The 14,681-nt window shown below is 41.5% G+C and overlaps 1 protein-coding gene across 6 annotated transcripts in view; it reads left to right on the top strand.

The window, feature by feature from the left end:
- The first annotated feature begins 609 nt into the window (after positions 1–609).
- PIP5K1A (phosphatidylinositol-4-phosphate 5-kinase type 1 alpha) overlaps positions 610–14,681 on the top strand; it is a 36,756-nt gene continuing 22,684 nt past the window's right edge. For 4 of the 6 annotated variants that reach the window (XM_087443495.1, XM_087443489.1, XM_087443468.1 and 1 more), the window contains exon 1: positions 611–1,051. In XM_087443495.1, the coding sequence (XP_087299621.1) occupies positions 970–1,051 (82 nt within the window). In that variant the 5' untranslated portion in view covers positions 611–969. Of the gene's footprint in view, positions 1,052–14,681 lie in introns of all 6 variants that reach the window. The other 2 variants (XM_087443475.1, XM_004435998.3) reach the window with 1 other exon arrangement.

Genomic DNA, 14,681 nt, shown 5'->3' with positions numbered 1-14,681 from the left:
TGACAGATCTTCATTCATTTATCAAATATTGACTGAACTCCGTCACTGTGCCCAGCATTGAGCTTGAGGCAAAGTGTAGATCTGTTTCGAATGTCATTCAGAGGAAGGCAAGACATGCATGCATGTTAAACTAAATAGTAAACAAGGCAGCAAAGCCGGAAGGATATTTGGTAGCATGTGATGTTTTGTGATATTCAACTACTTAACGTCTCTAACTTGACCCCAGCCCTTCTGTCGGAAGTTCTTCCCTGGGCTGTGAAATTGAGTGGGCTGGCCAGGCGGACTCTTATCCGGAACTCCGGCAACACAAACCAGTCATTTCAAAGAGCCGAATCCAAATGGACCAAATGAGCCACCGTAGTGACGGTTTGCGGACCGGGGCGCGCACGTCTTCAACCCCTGAATTTATTAGGTCGTGAAGGACCCGCGTCATGTGACCAGTAACAGCCTCTCGATTGGCTATGTTCGTCTCAGGGCCTCCCTCCCTCCCACCCTTGAGTAGGATGGAACGCTGAGAAAGTTGGGCGCATGCGCAGTGCTTGAATTTCTCTGGCCACCTGGAGTGGAGCGGTGGGGTTGGGCGATAAACAGGCTGTGGCTAGGGAGGAGGGGGAGCGGGCGTTTGCTTTTTTGCGACTTTTCACGCCGCCTTATTCCTTTGGGTGTGGTTTGGTCCCGCCAGCCGGCTTGAGCCTACTCCCTTGTGAAAGGGGAAAGTAGCTCCCGCGGAAAGCAGTTAAAGTTGCGGGGAGGGTGAGAGACGGGAGTTCTCCCCCATGGCAGCCGAATGGTGCAGCCCTGAGCTCGTCCGGGATCCGGCCCGACGTGTCTGAGAGAGGCCCCAGGGGGCGGGGAGGTGGCCCGCAGAACGCGGGTTCTGTGAGGAGACGTGGGGAAGATTCGACTCTGAGAAGAGGAAGAGCCAGACTGAAAGGGAGCGAGGCCGCTGAGGGGGAGGGGGCTGCCAAGATGGCGTCAGCCTCCTCTGGGCCGTCGGCGGTCGGGGTTTCGTCCGTGGATCCCGGGGTCTCTTCCGGTACCTCGTCCTCAGGTAATCAGGGCGGGGCGTGGGCAGGGGGCTGCTGACGACCTTGCGATGGGAGCGGAGCGAGACCTGGGAGGGCACCTGTAACTGGGGATGTCCGAGGAGTTGCCGGTAAGGAGGACAGAGGGCTGGGCTTTGAAATAGCAGGGCTTTCGGAGCGGTCAGGGGGCGTCTGAGGAAAGGATGGATTTGATTGAGAAAAGGGAAGGTGTCAAAAACGTTGGCTGTCCTCACGGAGACCGAGTTGAGGGCTTTAATGAGTAGAGTCAGGAAGGAATGGAGCTTGAAGGTGGGGGTAGGAAAGAAACAGAAGGGAAACGGAAGGGAGTAGAGAAAAGTACAGTAAAGTAAATGGAGGCCTCATAAGTGGAGAGGTATTACTTAGTGTGAGAGGCAGGTAGAATCCGAATTGATTGTGGGATTAATTGGATAAAAATGTGGAAGAGAAGCCGTGGGACTTCAAAGGTATTGAAGAGTTATGGAACGCTTTCGATTGCTGAGGAGTTAGGGAATTGTAAATTTTGTTGCGGGTGGGAGTTATTGGAGACGTCTTTTTTCTCAGAAACTCCTTGTAATGCCTCATTCCTTCTCACTTTCGTAGTCTCCTCCACCCCCCAGCACGCGCTCACACGGACACACATCCATATTTTATAAAACATTCTCCTTTGATGACTCGCATCTCTAAACTGCCCAACTTTGGAAGGAATGGGAAGTTTTGAAGAGAGCCTGAGGAATGTGAAAACTAGGGTTAAAAGACCCTAAATGCAGGTGGAGAAGGTGGAAGGATGGAGTCTTGAATTGCAGTAGAGGCTGAGAGAGGTGATGTTGGGAATTAGGCCTGAGGATGGAGGCTCTAAGTGCTGTGGGGGAATATTGCATAATAGGCACTGGACTGGAAGAATGTTTAGACTCTATCAGGAAATTGGCACTTGGATAATGGAGCCAGGGAATGTAGCTCAAAGTAGTTAGAAACTATCGAAGATTGAGGGAGGGCTGAGGAGCCCATAAGAAAAGCAACAGATTGTGTGTAGGAGGGAAAATGTGTGTTGTTGGGATGTGTGTGTATATGCGGGGGGGAGTTTGAGTCAGAAACTGTTCTAGAGCTTACATCAGAAATGTCTGATGTTCCACAGTGACTGTTGCCTCTACACTGTGAACAAGAGAGGCTGCCAGATGTTGGATGCTTTACTTGAGATGTTGACATTTCCTTAGGCCTGGGATTGCATCCTTGCCATTTTGAATTGGCTGAATAGAGGGTTCCACCTTTCATATTCTAGCTCAGATGAGGGAATACATGGTCACAAATATCTTCTTCTTAAGCTGCAGTTTTATTTATGTACATCTGTTTTTAGTTTCTTGAGAGGTGATTTTTGCTTTTCCTATAAAAGCGTTAGAGGGCCAGAACAACTCATGTTGTGTTCCAAGTGTGAAGGAGCGTAAAGTAAAAATGACAGATTTTTTATATAGTAGCTCCTTAATTTAAAATCTTATCTCCCCATCCCCCAGTACAGAAAGAAGAATGGTTGTGTGTAGTCCTTAAACTTAACTTTTATGAAGTCAGGTATTCTCTCTGTTAGAAACCAGGTTAGTCTTAAAATCCATGTGTTTATATCCCAAAATTTGATTCAGCATCTATCTCATGGAAGTGTTGACCAGGTGGACAGATTTAGGAGTAAAAAGAAATATTTGTCACTTATTGATACATCTTTTTCCTCTTCCCATTTAGGAGTAAAAGGGAATATTTGTCACTTATTGATACATCTTCCTCCTCTTCCATTTATACTCCTACTTCGGATAGTCCTACTATCTTTTTTTAGATGTCACTATTTGATAATTTTGTATGTTTTTCTGTTTTCTGCCAGATCCTAGGGCTAGCAGTTAGTAAATCAGATGGTATAAATGTTTTTTCCTTTTGTGTTCTCTCCAGAAAATCAAATATTAGGTTTCAGTGGACTTTACAGCTCCTTGATTCCACTATGTTCATATGTGAAGTCAAGGTGTAAAAATAAATAGCTTTAGATTGTTTTTTTTACTTTTGTTTCTTACACCTTCCTTTTCTGCTTCTTTGGCAGATGTTGAAACAGTTTGATTAAGAAATTAAGAAAAATTCTGTTCATAAATACTCCTGAAAACATTATGGGATTATTGTGTGCAGATACACAGTGTTGACTTTTGTTGTCTATCTGCACGTTCACGTAGGTTTGGGCTTGGTAAATGTAATAGAATATTTCATTTCAAGGATATGTTTTTGAAGAGGATAAGATGTTTGATTCCGATGCAAGCAAGGCTATTAAGAATGGGTTTTAGGGCTGGCTCCATGGCTTAGCCATTAGGTGCGCGCGCTCCACTACTGGCGGCCCGGGTTTGGATCCCGGGCGCGCACCGACGCACCGCTTCTCCGGCGACGCTGAGGCCGCGTCCCACATACAGCAACTAGAAGGATGTGCAACTATGACACACACCTATCCACTGGGGCTTTGGGGAAAAAAAGGAGGAGGATTTGCAATAGATGTTAGCTCAGAGCTGGTCTTCCTCAACAAAAAGAGGAGGATTAGCATGGATGTTAGCTCAGGGCTGATCTTCCACACACACACACACACACACAGAATGGGTTTTTTTTTTTTTTTTTTAAAGGGTCTTTTTTTTTTTTTTAATTTATTTTTTCCCCCCAAAGCCCCAGTAGATAGCTGTGTGTCATAGCTGCACATCCTTCTAGTTGCTGTATGTGGGACGCGGCCTCAGCATGGCCGGAGAAGCAGCGCGTCGGTGCGAGCCCGGGATCCGAACCCGGGTCGCCAGCAGTGGAGCGCGCTCACTTAACCACTAAGCCACGGGGCCGGCCCCACAGAATGGGTTTTAAGAGTACGATTGGCATGGATGTTAGCTCATGGCTGATCTTCCTCAAAAAAAAAAAAAAAGGGTTTTATTTGTAATGGGAGGAGAGTGGTGCTCTGGATGGATGGTACTGGGAAATTAGGACATTGGCAGGAATAACTGATGGTTTATGATTTCCTAAATTGTTAAAGGTTAGAAGGCTAGCTTTGTAGAAATTAAAGGTAAGAGTGAGTGTGGGCGTGTGTGTGTGTTTTAACCATCCTAAAACCAGTTTATTATTCTTATATGTTTAGCTGAACTCGACTTAAATTTTGGCGAAACTCTGAAATCCTAAGGGCGAAAGATTCTCTGGCAGTGTTGAAAATGGATACAAAATAAGAATGTCGGAATTCAGGGACAGATTGACTTATGTTTTAGATAAGGCATTCATTACCTTTGGAGGCTCAGAATCTTTTGGCATTCAAATTAGGAAGGACAGGTTATTTAGAACAGTTGTTCCCTGCCAATATTAAACCATTGTCTAGATTATTTCAGCATTAAGCTAGAGCTGTTGTTTGATGCTGCTGACAAGTGATATACAAAGGGTAGAGCAAACCATACGCTATAAGAGATGTTCGACATCTTTTCCCACTGGAGTAATTACCATGTTTGGATTTGGGGGAGGCAATTATAAATGAATATCAGCTTACAGCAGCCATCATCATGTGCTTGTTCTTACACTTTGGTTGTTGATAAAAGGTGATGTGGTTTGCCATCTAGTCTCAGCTGTTTGGTGTGTAAAGGAAATTTATTCCTTCTCTTTCTTTCTCTCCTATTCTCATTATTTGGACAATGGCAGCCCCATCCTCATTATTTGGACAGTAGCACCACTTAAAAATAAAATCAGCCCTGATGAGGTGCTGTTGACAGTGCAGCCATCTGTCACACCAGTGTATAGAGAGCCTGTTTCCCTATCTGTGGTTTGGCTGGTCCATCAAGAGCTTGAAATTAAGCCACTGAATCTCTTTTTTGCTACCGTGAAGGTAGTAGAGATTTTCTGTTTTGGAGACTTGATTTGAAGTTGGTGGAGGAGTTAGAAAGTAAAGTTGTAATGCTAAGGCATACACTGCTCCCCTGAAATAAGAGCTGTGTGGTAAAATCACATGTGAATTCCCCAAGGAAAAACACTTGAAACCTTAGAAGATCTTGAACCTGTAGCTCTTGCTTCAGATCAGAACATTTCTGAAATTGTCACACTTCACCTGTATAATTTTATCATGAGCACAAATGATTTGGAGGTAACTTTACAACTCCTTTCCTAACTTTTTTTCCCATAACTACTGAGGGAAATGCCAGAGGACCCAGGATTGAAGCATTTTTGCTTGGGACCTTTGTTGTAGGGCCAGCCTCATCAGTCCTTGATTCTGGTGGCTTTGTTCTTCCCAGCAGAGCCCCACCAGTAAATTATGCTGTAATCTGATAACTCCAAATGGTAGGGAATTTGTTGAGGGTTTTTTGCCTGTGTTCTTTGTATACAGTGTAAGCCATTTGCAGGTTATCCCTTTCCTTTCAATTCTTCCATACTAGTGAAAAGTATTGCAACTTAAGCCACTTTACTGGGTGAGAAGCTGAAATTTAGAAATGTAAGGATGGAACACAATGTCATGTAGTCAGAATATCACCAGGTGCCATTTTGGTTGATATTTTGTAAGTAGGAAGAGATTTTTCTTTCTTTTTTTTTTTTTTTTTTTTAAGATTTTATTTATTTTATTTTTTGCCCCCAAAGCCCCACTAGATAGTTGTATGTCATAGCTGCACACCCTTCTAGTTGCTGTATGTGGAACTCGGCCCCAGGATGGACAGAGAAGTGGTGCCTCGATGCGCACCCGGGATCCGAACCCGGGCCGCCAGCATCGCAGCGCGCGCACTTAACCACCAAGCCACAGGGCCGGCCCGCGGAAGAGATTTTTCTGTTTGCTTTTTCCACAGCGGGTTTTGATCCCCTCCTCCTTTTTTTTTTTTTTTTGTCCCCTTCATAGATTCTGGCAGAAAACTGACATCAGAGTGTCATTGTTTTTTGATTAACCATTTATTTCTGCCATGGCTGCTCGAGCCCAGTGTCAGGTATAATTGTATAGACTTACTAGGTATCCAATTAATATGTACTTAGAAGTTAACTTTGAATATCAAAACAGTATATTTTACTTGTTAATTTCTGTGTGCTATTCTGGACTGATATAGAACCCTTCTGATTAATAACTTTGCTCAAATATGTGCTAGCTAACAGCTATTACATATTTTATCAGCCTGTTTTTCTTTGATAATATGATGGAAACTGCGGTCTGTGAAGTAAACAACAGAGATAACACCAGGCCAAAGACAGACCTGGGGAGAAGGAAGGTGGTTATTTTATCTTTTAAGCCAGATATTTTCTTCCCTAGAGTTTTGAGATATTCTTACTTGACATAAAGAAAGCAACAAATCAAAGTTGTCAGTTTCTTCTTCTCTCTTTTACTGGACGTATTTTCTTGATCAAGGATAAAAGTATACTTCAGGAAGTATGCTGTTTTCTAATAGCCTGGCAGAGGGAATCTCTGTTTCTCTGTGTTCCAAACCCCAGCCCACCATTCAGTCTCAAAGAGAGAGGTGTTTGGACTGATGGTGTTTCCTAGAGGAAACCCCTTCCTAGCTCATTTCCGCTATTGGACTTTACTTCTCCACCCTTTCCTATCAAAAGAGAGCATTGTTTATTTTCTACATATTTGTTGATCCTGTATTGTTCACATCTCCTATGAGCTTCTATTATTTCTTTTACTGTTTTCTGTTTGAAGTGAACTTTTTTTTCTCAACCCCTCCATCTTTTTAAACTTTGTCTCCAATCATTTTTCTTTCTCCTCTTGTGAAATTTCAGTCTGTTTATTTGTAATGGCTGTATACAATATGTATTAATTGATAAACATCTGATTCCTGAATAGTTTCCTTATTGTTGGAGTCTGAGAAAGACTTTGGCAAAAAGAGAGAGAAGGGCAGGTTCCTTGTAGGGAGTTCAGTATATCTTATTATTTGCCTTGTATGCTTAACTGAGCAATATGGAATTAACCCAGAATAAGCACTATCCCATATCAGTGATGTTGATGGGGAGTGTGCTAAGGGAAGGTAAGCAAGACAAGCTGAGGGGAGAGAATGGGAAGAGGATTTTTTAGGATATATAATTAGCTGGAGTATATTAGCTTTCCTGTGCAGTGTAGGTAAACTTCAGGTTTTCATTGTATAAAAGGGATGGCACGGGCCGGCTCTGTGGCTTGGCGGTTAAGTGCGCGCGCTCTGATGCTGGCGGCCCGGGTTCGGATCCCGGGAGCGCCCGGAGGCACCACTTCTCCGTCCAACGCGAGGCCGAGTCCCGCGTACAGCAACTAGAAGGATGTGAACCTATGACATACAACTGTCTACTGGGGCTTTGGGGGGAAAAAGCTGAATAAATAAAATCTTTAAAAGGGATGGCAGAGGACTAACTTGGCCATATCTCTGATTTCCTTGCTTTGGGGGGTGGGGAGTAATTGCCTTGAAGTGCATTGTTGGGGCACTTAATGCTCCTTATGATATCATTAAAGTTAAGACTTTCTCTGCTGAAACATGTACATTCCAATCCAGCAGGATTCATTGCTTTTTAAAAATAGATAGAGCCAAGTTTGGAAATAGAATTAGGAGGTGTCAATCTGCCAGAAATCTCAAATACCTCTTGGCCATGGGTGGTTTATCTAGGAGACTCAGGTCTTTTAAAGAAGGACTCAGATTTTTTTCATATTCCAACCAAAGTTTTAGTGCCAAGAGATATATATTTGAGGCCTGAGAACCGTGAAATTTGCCTTGTAGAAGTAGAAGCAAAAATTTACTACTAGAGGGAAATGTAGAGATATTTTAATTTTTTGTGTGTGTGTGTGTGAGAGGAAGATCAGCCCTTAGCTAACATCTGTCGCCAATCCTCCTCTTTTTGCTGAGGAAGACTGGCCCTGGGCTAACATCCGTGCCTGTCTTCCTCCACTTTATATGGGATGCCGCCGCAGCATGGCTTGGCAAGCAGTGCATCGGTGCACGCCCGGGATTCGAACCCCGGGCCACTGCAGCGGAGTGTGCGCGCTTAACTGCTATGCCACCAGGCCGGGCCCCCGAGATATTTTAATTTAACCTCATTTTCCAAATTAGGAAACTGAGGTTCAGAGAGATCGTTACTAGTGGCAAAGATGTTGCATAAAGACTATATGTAGGGCCGGCTCCGTGGCTTAGCGGTTAAGTGCGTGCGCTCTGATGCTGGCGGCCCGGGTTCGGATCCCGGGCACGCCCCAAGGCACCACTTCTCCGTCCAACGTGAGGCCGAGACCCACGTACAGCAACTAGAAGGATGTGAACCTATGACATACAACTATCTACTGGGGCTTTGGGGGGAAAAAAATGAATAAAAATCTTTAAAAAAAAAAAAAAAGACTATATGTAATAGATATCAAGATGAGCCTTAGTAAACTTGTGGCTCATTCCTTGCCACTTAGTTTGCTCTTAGCTGAGGTGACCCCAGGACTGGTAGATCATACTGCTTTCGAGCTTTTGTTTCTAGGAGATCCTTGCCTTTCTGACTTTTTCCTAGAAGATCCTTTGGAGAAACTGACACCTGCTAGGAAACAAAATTTAGCTTTTCTTTGAGATGTGGCTTGGTTTTCTTAATTGGCTTGGTTTAGTCCTTATTGAAGGTGTAGTAATGGTACTTTTTTTTTTTTTTTTTTAAACACTATCTCTTATAGCTGTGTGCTCAGCAATACTTCTCAGGAGGCAGGCTGACATTTCACACATATTTCTGAGTATTTTCGTTTGGAGAACATATTGTGCCGCCCACCTGTAGGGGTATAGTTAAAATGGCTTTCAGTATTTCAAGTTAATGAGGACCAGATAGATTGCTTCAGATAGTCCAGCAAACAGGGCTGATTATGTTTTTGTTTTGTTTTGTCTGGGTTTTTGCTTTTGCTTTTTTTGTTTTCGTTTATAACCTCTGGCTCTCAATCTTATCAACCAAGAGATCCCCTAGGAGTTAGCATTTTGCTTCCAAAACGCCTGCTTGTCTTTGTGTTCTATGTAGGAATTATTGACACATTTATGTAGTAGAATTGGTAGGTCATTGAGCTGGGTCTCTGGGATTGCTTCTGTGTGACCTGTTCAGGCAAAACTCCAGTTGTCTGAGGAATGCAGATCTGGCCAGCGTCTAGCGTCCCCAAATTATGTGTGTACTTCAAACATTGAAGTCAGTCACACACAGCCTCTTAGTTTCTCATCTGGTAGATGATGTCATCTCATCTCCAACGGAAATGCTTCTGTTCTTAAAGTGCAGGGAGAGGCTCTGGTATTAAGGCCAACTCTGTTTTGTTCCACACACTGGGAGGAGAACTTTTATTTTGGAGCCGTTTACTGTCTGAAAATATCTTCTCCTATTTTAAGGTCAACTCATTTCCCCCTCTGAAGTTTGCCTTTTTCACACTTCTCAGAATCATATTGATGTTTTTTCTCTTCTACATTTTCTCCTTCCTCTGAATAGTAAAAGTTAGTCTCCAGTGGTTCAGTAGCAAGCAGATTTATGGAGAGTCACAGTGATGGTTTGCCAAGTGGCTAGAAACCAGCCCCTCCAGTACCTTTTTCATGGAAAACACAATTTAGAGTGGGGCCAAGGACCAAAATGGAGTGCTTCCTAAGACTAGTCCAGAGTTACTCAGAAAAATTTTCTGTGACATGCTGTGATGATTCAGCTTTGTATTTTAGCAAGAATTGATTGGATTGTTTCCACTTGGCCACTTGACTTGGCTGGTTCAGCTGTTTTGAAATTATTTTAGTACATTAAAGGTTTCCCAGCTTATTTGCATAGTTTAGAGGCTAGATCTTTTATATTTTTCAAGTCTTGGCATTCAGGAGATACGCTGAAATTAGATATCCCTGTTTTATAGGAGAATATTGATATTCTGAAGGGTATGAAGATAAACCTGATCTTCAGGGAGAACCTCATCATATGTGCTGATGTAGGTTTGTTTCAGGTTGTATAGACATCTCAAAGTAATATGTAGTAGAGAAAGAGAGTGAGTCATGCTTATTTGTAGCTTGGGATTGTCAGCTGCATTCTAGGTATTTTCACATTTTTCCTTCTAGTCTATCTCTGTAGCAGCATAATATGATTGTAATGAGCTTGCATTAATGTGTGAGGTGAGGAGTGATGTTGGTCTGTATGTATGGGGCTGTTGAGTAGTGGTTTACTGGGAAAAATGGGTTATAAAGCAACGAGAAGAACAATAAAGCCATCTCTATGTATCTGTTTTCTTTAATTGTTGAATTATTTATGTAATTATTTGTTATAGAACATTTATATAGATAAGGAAAAATAGAAATTTAAAGTTAAAAATCAACCTAATCCCACTATTCAAGATAGTCATATTTTAACATTTTGGTATATAATCTTTTGGACCTTATCTGTGTGTATAAGTACATGTGAATTTATAGATGAGTGTTTTACAAAAATAATTGTACTATATAATTTTTCAGTTTATTTCCACTCAACAATTTATTGTGACATTCTGTCCATAAATATCGTAAAAACAATGGTTATACACTATTCCATTTTATGACTACACCACAATTTATATCACCAATCCCCTGTTGTTTAGATTCTTTCCAGTTATAGTATCTATCCAATTATAGTTATTATATACAATGCTGCAGTAAATATCTTTGTATATGCATCTTTGTCCACTTGACTAATTATTTCCTTAGGATCAAGTCCCACTTCTGGGTCAAATTGTACATATTTGTTTTTAAGGCTTTTTGCTAGTCGAAGACCCTCAAATAAAATGTACACACATTCTTTTTTAAAAAGATAGAAGCCTCGGGCCGGCCCCATGGCTTAGTGGTTAAGTGCACGCGCTCCGCTACTGGCGGCCCGGGTTCGGCTCCCGGCCGTGCACGGACACACCGCTTCTCCGGCCATGCTGAGGCCGCGTCCCACATACAGCAACTAGAAGGATGTGCAGCTATGACATACAACTATCTACTGGGGCTTTGGGGGAAAAAAACTAAATAAATAAAATTATAAAAAAAAAAAAGAAAAAGATAGAAGCCTGTATGCAAAGGAGCATTGTACCTGAAAATTTTTTGCCAATCTGAAATCCCTCCAGAGTGAAATGATTTGGGTTACAAGTTTTGTGACCACTCCTGGAATTTTTCTGCCAGAACTTCTCCTTCTCTTGTTGTTTGGACATTTACCTAGCACTGCAAAAAATCATCTCACATTTCACAGTATGGTCCTGGGGATCATGCCAGCTCCTGTTCATAATTTTAAACTTTAGAGTTTAAAAAAAAAATGCTTATTCTGCTGTAAGCAAGTAGAACCCCAGAAGTAAGTGATAACTTTCTGTTTTTCCTCATTTAGGTTTCAACTTTCTGTGCTGTGGGGTCAACCGTAAGAGAGGTAGATCTGATGTGTATCTGTGCTGAAGAAGCATGAGCTCCCTGCAGTAACTAGCAGCAACTCCTCTTCCCCATAACAATTGCAGACTTTTTGAAGTGGTAGTGCATGGTCTTCTCGGAAGGCAGTGGATATGTTAAGCGTTGTTCAACTTCAGCTCCCATTTCTCTCTGCCTTCTCCAAAAAAGATACTATCTTAACATGGAAGTATCTTTTCTCACAGTTCCACAGTATAATGTGAATCAGTCGACTTCCTTTTGTCTCCCTCGAAATCCTCCCATAACTTCATTTCTTTTTGTTTCAATAAACGAGTCTCAACTCTTTTTGTTTTCCCTTTCTGCTGCACCTCTCATTTCCCCTGACCCTTCCCATCCTGTAGATGGGGTTTCATAATTCGCAGTGATAATAATAATTGCTAGTATTTATAGAGCATTGTTCTATGTTAAGTGCTCTACGTAACTTACCTTATTTAATTCTCATAACAACCCTATGAATTACATGTTATTATTTCTCCATTTTATAGATTGAGGTAACCACGGCCTAGAGAGTTTTAACCAACTTGTCCAAGGTTACCTAGTTAGTAAATGGTAGATCTAGTATTCAAACCTAGCAAACGTAGGTGTTCTGATTTCAGAATCCACATTCCTACCCACTATGCTGTTATTGCTCCCCTCACTAATCTGAGTCTGTATGTGAACTAACTTGACTTTAAAGCAGATTAAATATTTATTGTTGAATGGGTACTAACTGAACCAGGAGTCCTTGGTGAAGAAGAGAATAGTACAGAAAGGAACTTCCCCTTCTGACCTTAGCTCTCCTAAAAAAGCAACAAAATTCTGAGCTCCTCCATGCATAATATGTGGAGTTATTGATCATTCTTTTAGAAAATATTTTTAGAAGTTAATGTGGGCTTATTCCAAGGATTGGTAACTGATTCTGCAGTCAATTCCAAGATCCTAAAACAAAACAAACAAAAGAGTTTGCCTATCAGATGCCCTCTTTTTTGTCCATTGCAAATTCAGTAATTGTAAACCTTATGCTTTTAAGCAGAGCAAGTCATGGTCCTGCATACACCAAAAAGAAAACTCTAATCCAAGATGAATGGAGCTCTTTTTTTTTTCTCTGTTAAAGTTGTTGATGTCTTATTACAGAGACAAAAAGGTACTTTCTGCTACTACCTTAACATCTGTACAACTGTGAAATTGCTCTTTCAACTATCAGACTTGAAAGACAATTTTTGCTCCTCTAGAATACTGGCATTGTCTGGTTCAGAATAAGGAATCTCATTAAAAGAAGTGGAAGGTACTTTTTCTGTTATTTTTGCCAGTGATATTGGTGACTATTGCCAAAAGAATAGAGTGTCATTATTGTTAACTTCATTGAGAGGAACTGAAGGAGGACTCTGTTCTTAGTCCTCTATCAGTGAAAATGGAAAATAGATTTCCTTGTCCCAAGGGAAGAGGGTACCTCAAGGGAAGAAAATACGTGTTCTTATTGTCCATTTGCAATTCAGAGATTTATTTAGTTTGTTAGAGCATTCTTGTTCCCTTGGTGTTGTCTTTTCCTACCTAGGCTCTAGGTGGCCAGGAAATTGAAAGCAAAAGATGGTTTAGAAGAGAGTTGAATTGGGGGTTAGGAATGTGAGTTTAGGAATTTTGGCTCTGTTACCGCCTTTGCTTTGTGATTTTGAACACATCCCTTATGCTCTGTGTTCTTACTTATAAAAAGAGGATTAGAGGGGCCAGCCCGGTGGCATAGTGGTTAAGTTCGCGTGCTTGGCTTCAGTGGCCCGGGGTTCACGGGTTCTCCTCCTGGGCACGGACCTACACACCGCTCATCAAGCCATGCTGTGGCGGCGTCCCATATACAAAGTAGAGGAAGATTGGTACAGATGTTAGCTCAGGGACCATCTTCCTCAAGCAAAAAGAGGAAGATTGGCAATAGATGTTAGCACAGGGCCAATTCCTCACCAGGAAAAAAAAATTAGACTAAATATCTCAAAGCCCCTTTCTGAATAATTTTTTAATAATATAAATGGTTAGTGATTTGTTAGCTTGAAAATGGGCAAATAGCTTTATTTGTGGCTGAAGGAGCTAAGTTCTCAACTTGTTCTATTTAAAAGTCAACTTTCATTAACAGGTATAGATTTCAGCCAGACTGAGCATGATCTGGCAAGAATTAAAAAAAATTCGCAGAGTGAGTACACTGTTGCTTCTCTAGATCTTTTACTTTTTCTTCTTTTCACAGAGGAACTAGGGCTTGAAATCTGTTGCCTCTGTTATCATCTGTTGACCCACTCAGAAATAAGTTGTTTGAACCATTATTTTTTCTGATGCAGCCTGTTTGTCATAGCTTTATTTTTTGCTTCCAAAGTAAAGCAACATTAAGTTGTTTAGAATGCTTCTTGGTCCTGGACCTATTAATAAATAGGAGTCCCATAGTCAGGAAGGAAACAAACTATGGGCATGAGTTGGAAAGTCAGTATAATATAAAAACAGTTTCGCTGTTAGAACTTCATCCTTGATACTTAACTTTTGCCGGAGAAAACCACTCAAAAGAAGCCAGCTCATATGAAGATTGATTATCTAGACTTGCTTTCTTTTCTTCTGTGGTATCTTTTCCTAAACTTATAATTATAAAATTTTTCAGACACACACAAAGTAGAGAGAATAGTATAATGAACCTCCATGTACCCATCAACTAGCTTCAACAGCAACATTTTGCCAATCTTCTTGCAACTATTCTCCATTCCCCACCTCCACTCCCTGGAAACCCAGTCTTCATGTAATTTCAGCCGTAAATACTTCAGAATATATTTCTCCAGATAAGGACTCTTATTTTGGGGGGAAAGGAGGGAGGAAGTTGTAACAACCACAGCAGCCTTATCACATGAACAGAGAAAATGAACAATACAGTCATACGCTGCATGACGATGTATTGGCCAATGATGGACCACGTATATGACTGTGGTCCCATAAGCTTAGTACCGTATAGCCTAGGTGTGTAGTAGGCTGTACCATCTAGGTTTCTATAAGTACACTCTTATGATGTTCAAACAACGAAATTGCCTAACGGCGCATGTCTCACTATGTATCCCTGTCGTTAAGTGATGCCGTGACTGTAGTTATATAATTTCTCCTCCTGAGGCTCCTGTCTCAGAAATCTTTTTAGTTTGTTTTCTAATCAGCATCCAAACAAGTTTCACACATTATATTTGGTGAATATGTCTCAAGTCCTTAATTAAAACAGTTCCCACATCCCATGGTATTGTTTTGAGGGCCAAACAAGATATGTTTGTAAGCTTTTAAAGTGCTATGCAAATATAAATTATTT

Source organism: Ceratotherium simum, chromosome 2 (genome assembly GCF_057802395.1).
Source record: "Ceratotherium simum simum isolate JZ-2026a chromosome 2, ASM5780239v1, whole genome shotgun sequence".
NCBI lineage: Eukaryota > Metazoa > Chordata > Mammalia > Perissodactyla > Rhinocerotidae > Ceratotherium > Ceratotherium simum.
The sequence above is the reverse complement of the archived record's forward strand: the minus strand, read 5'-3'. Positions and strand labels throughout refer to the sequence as shown.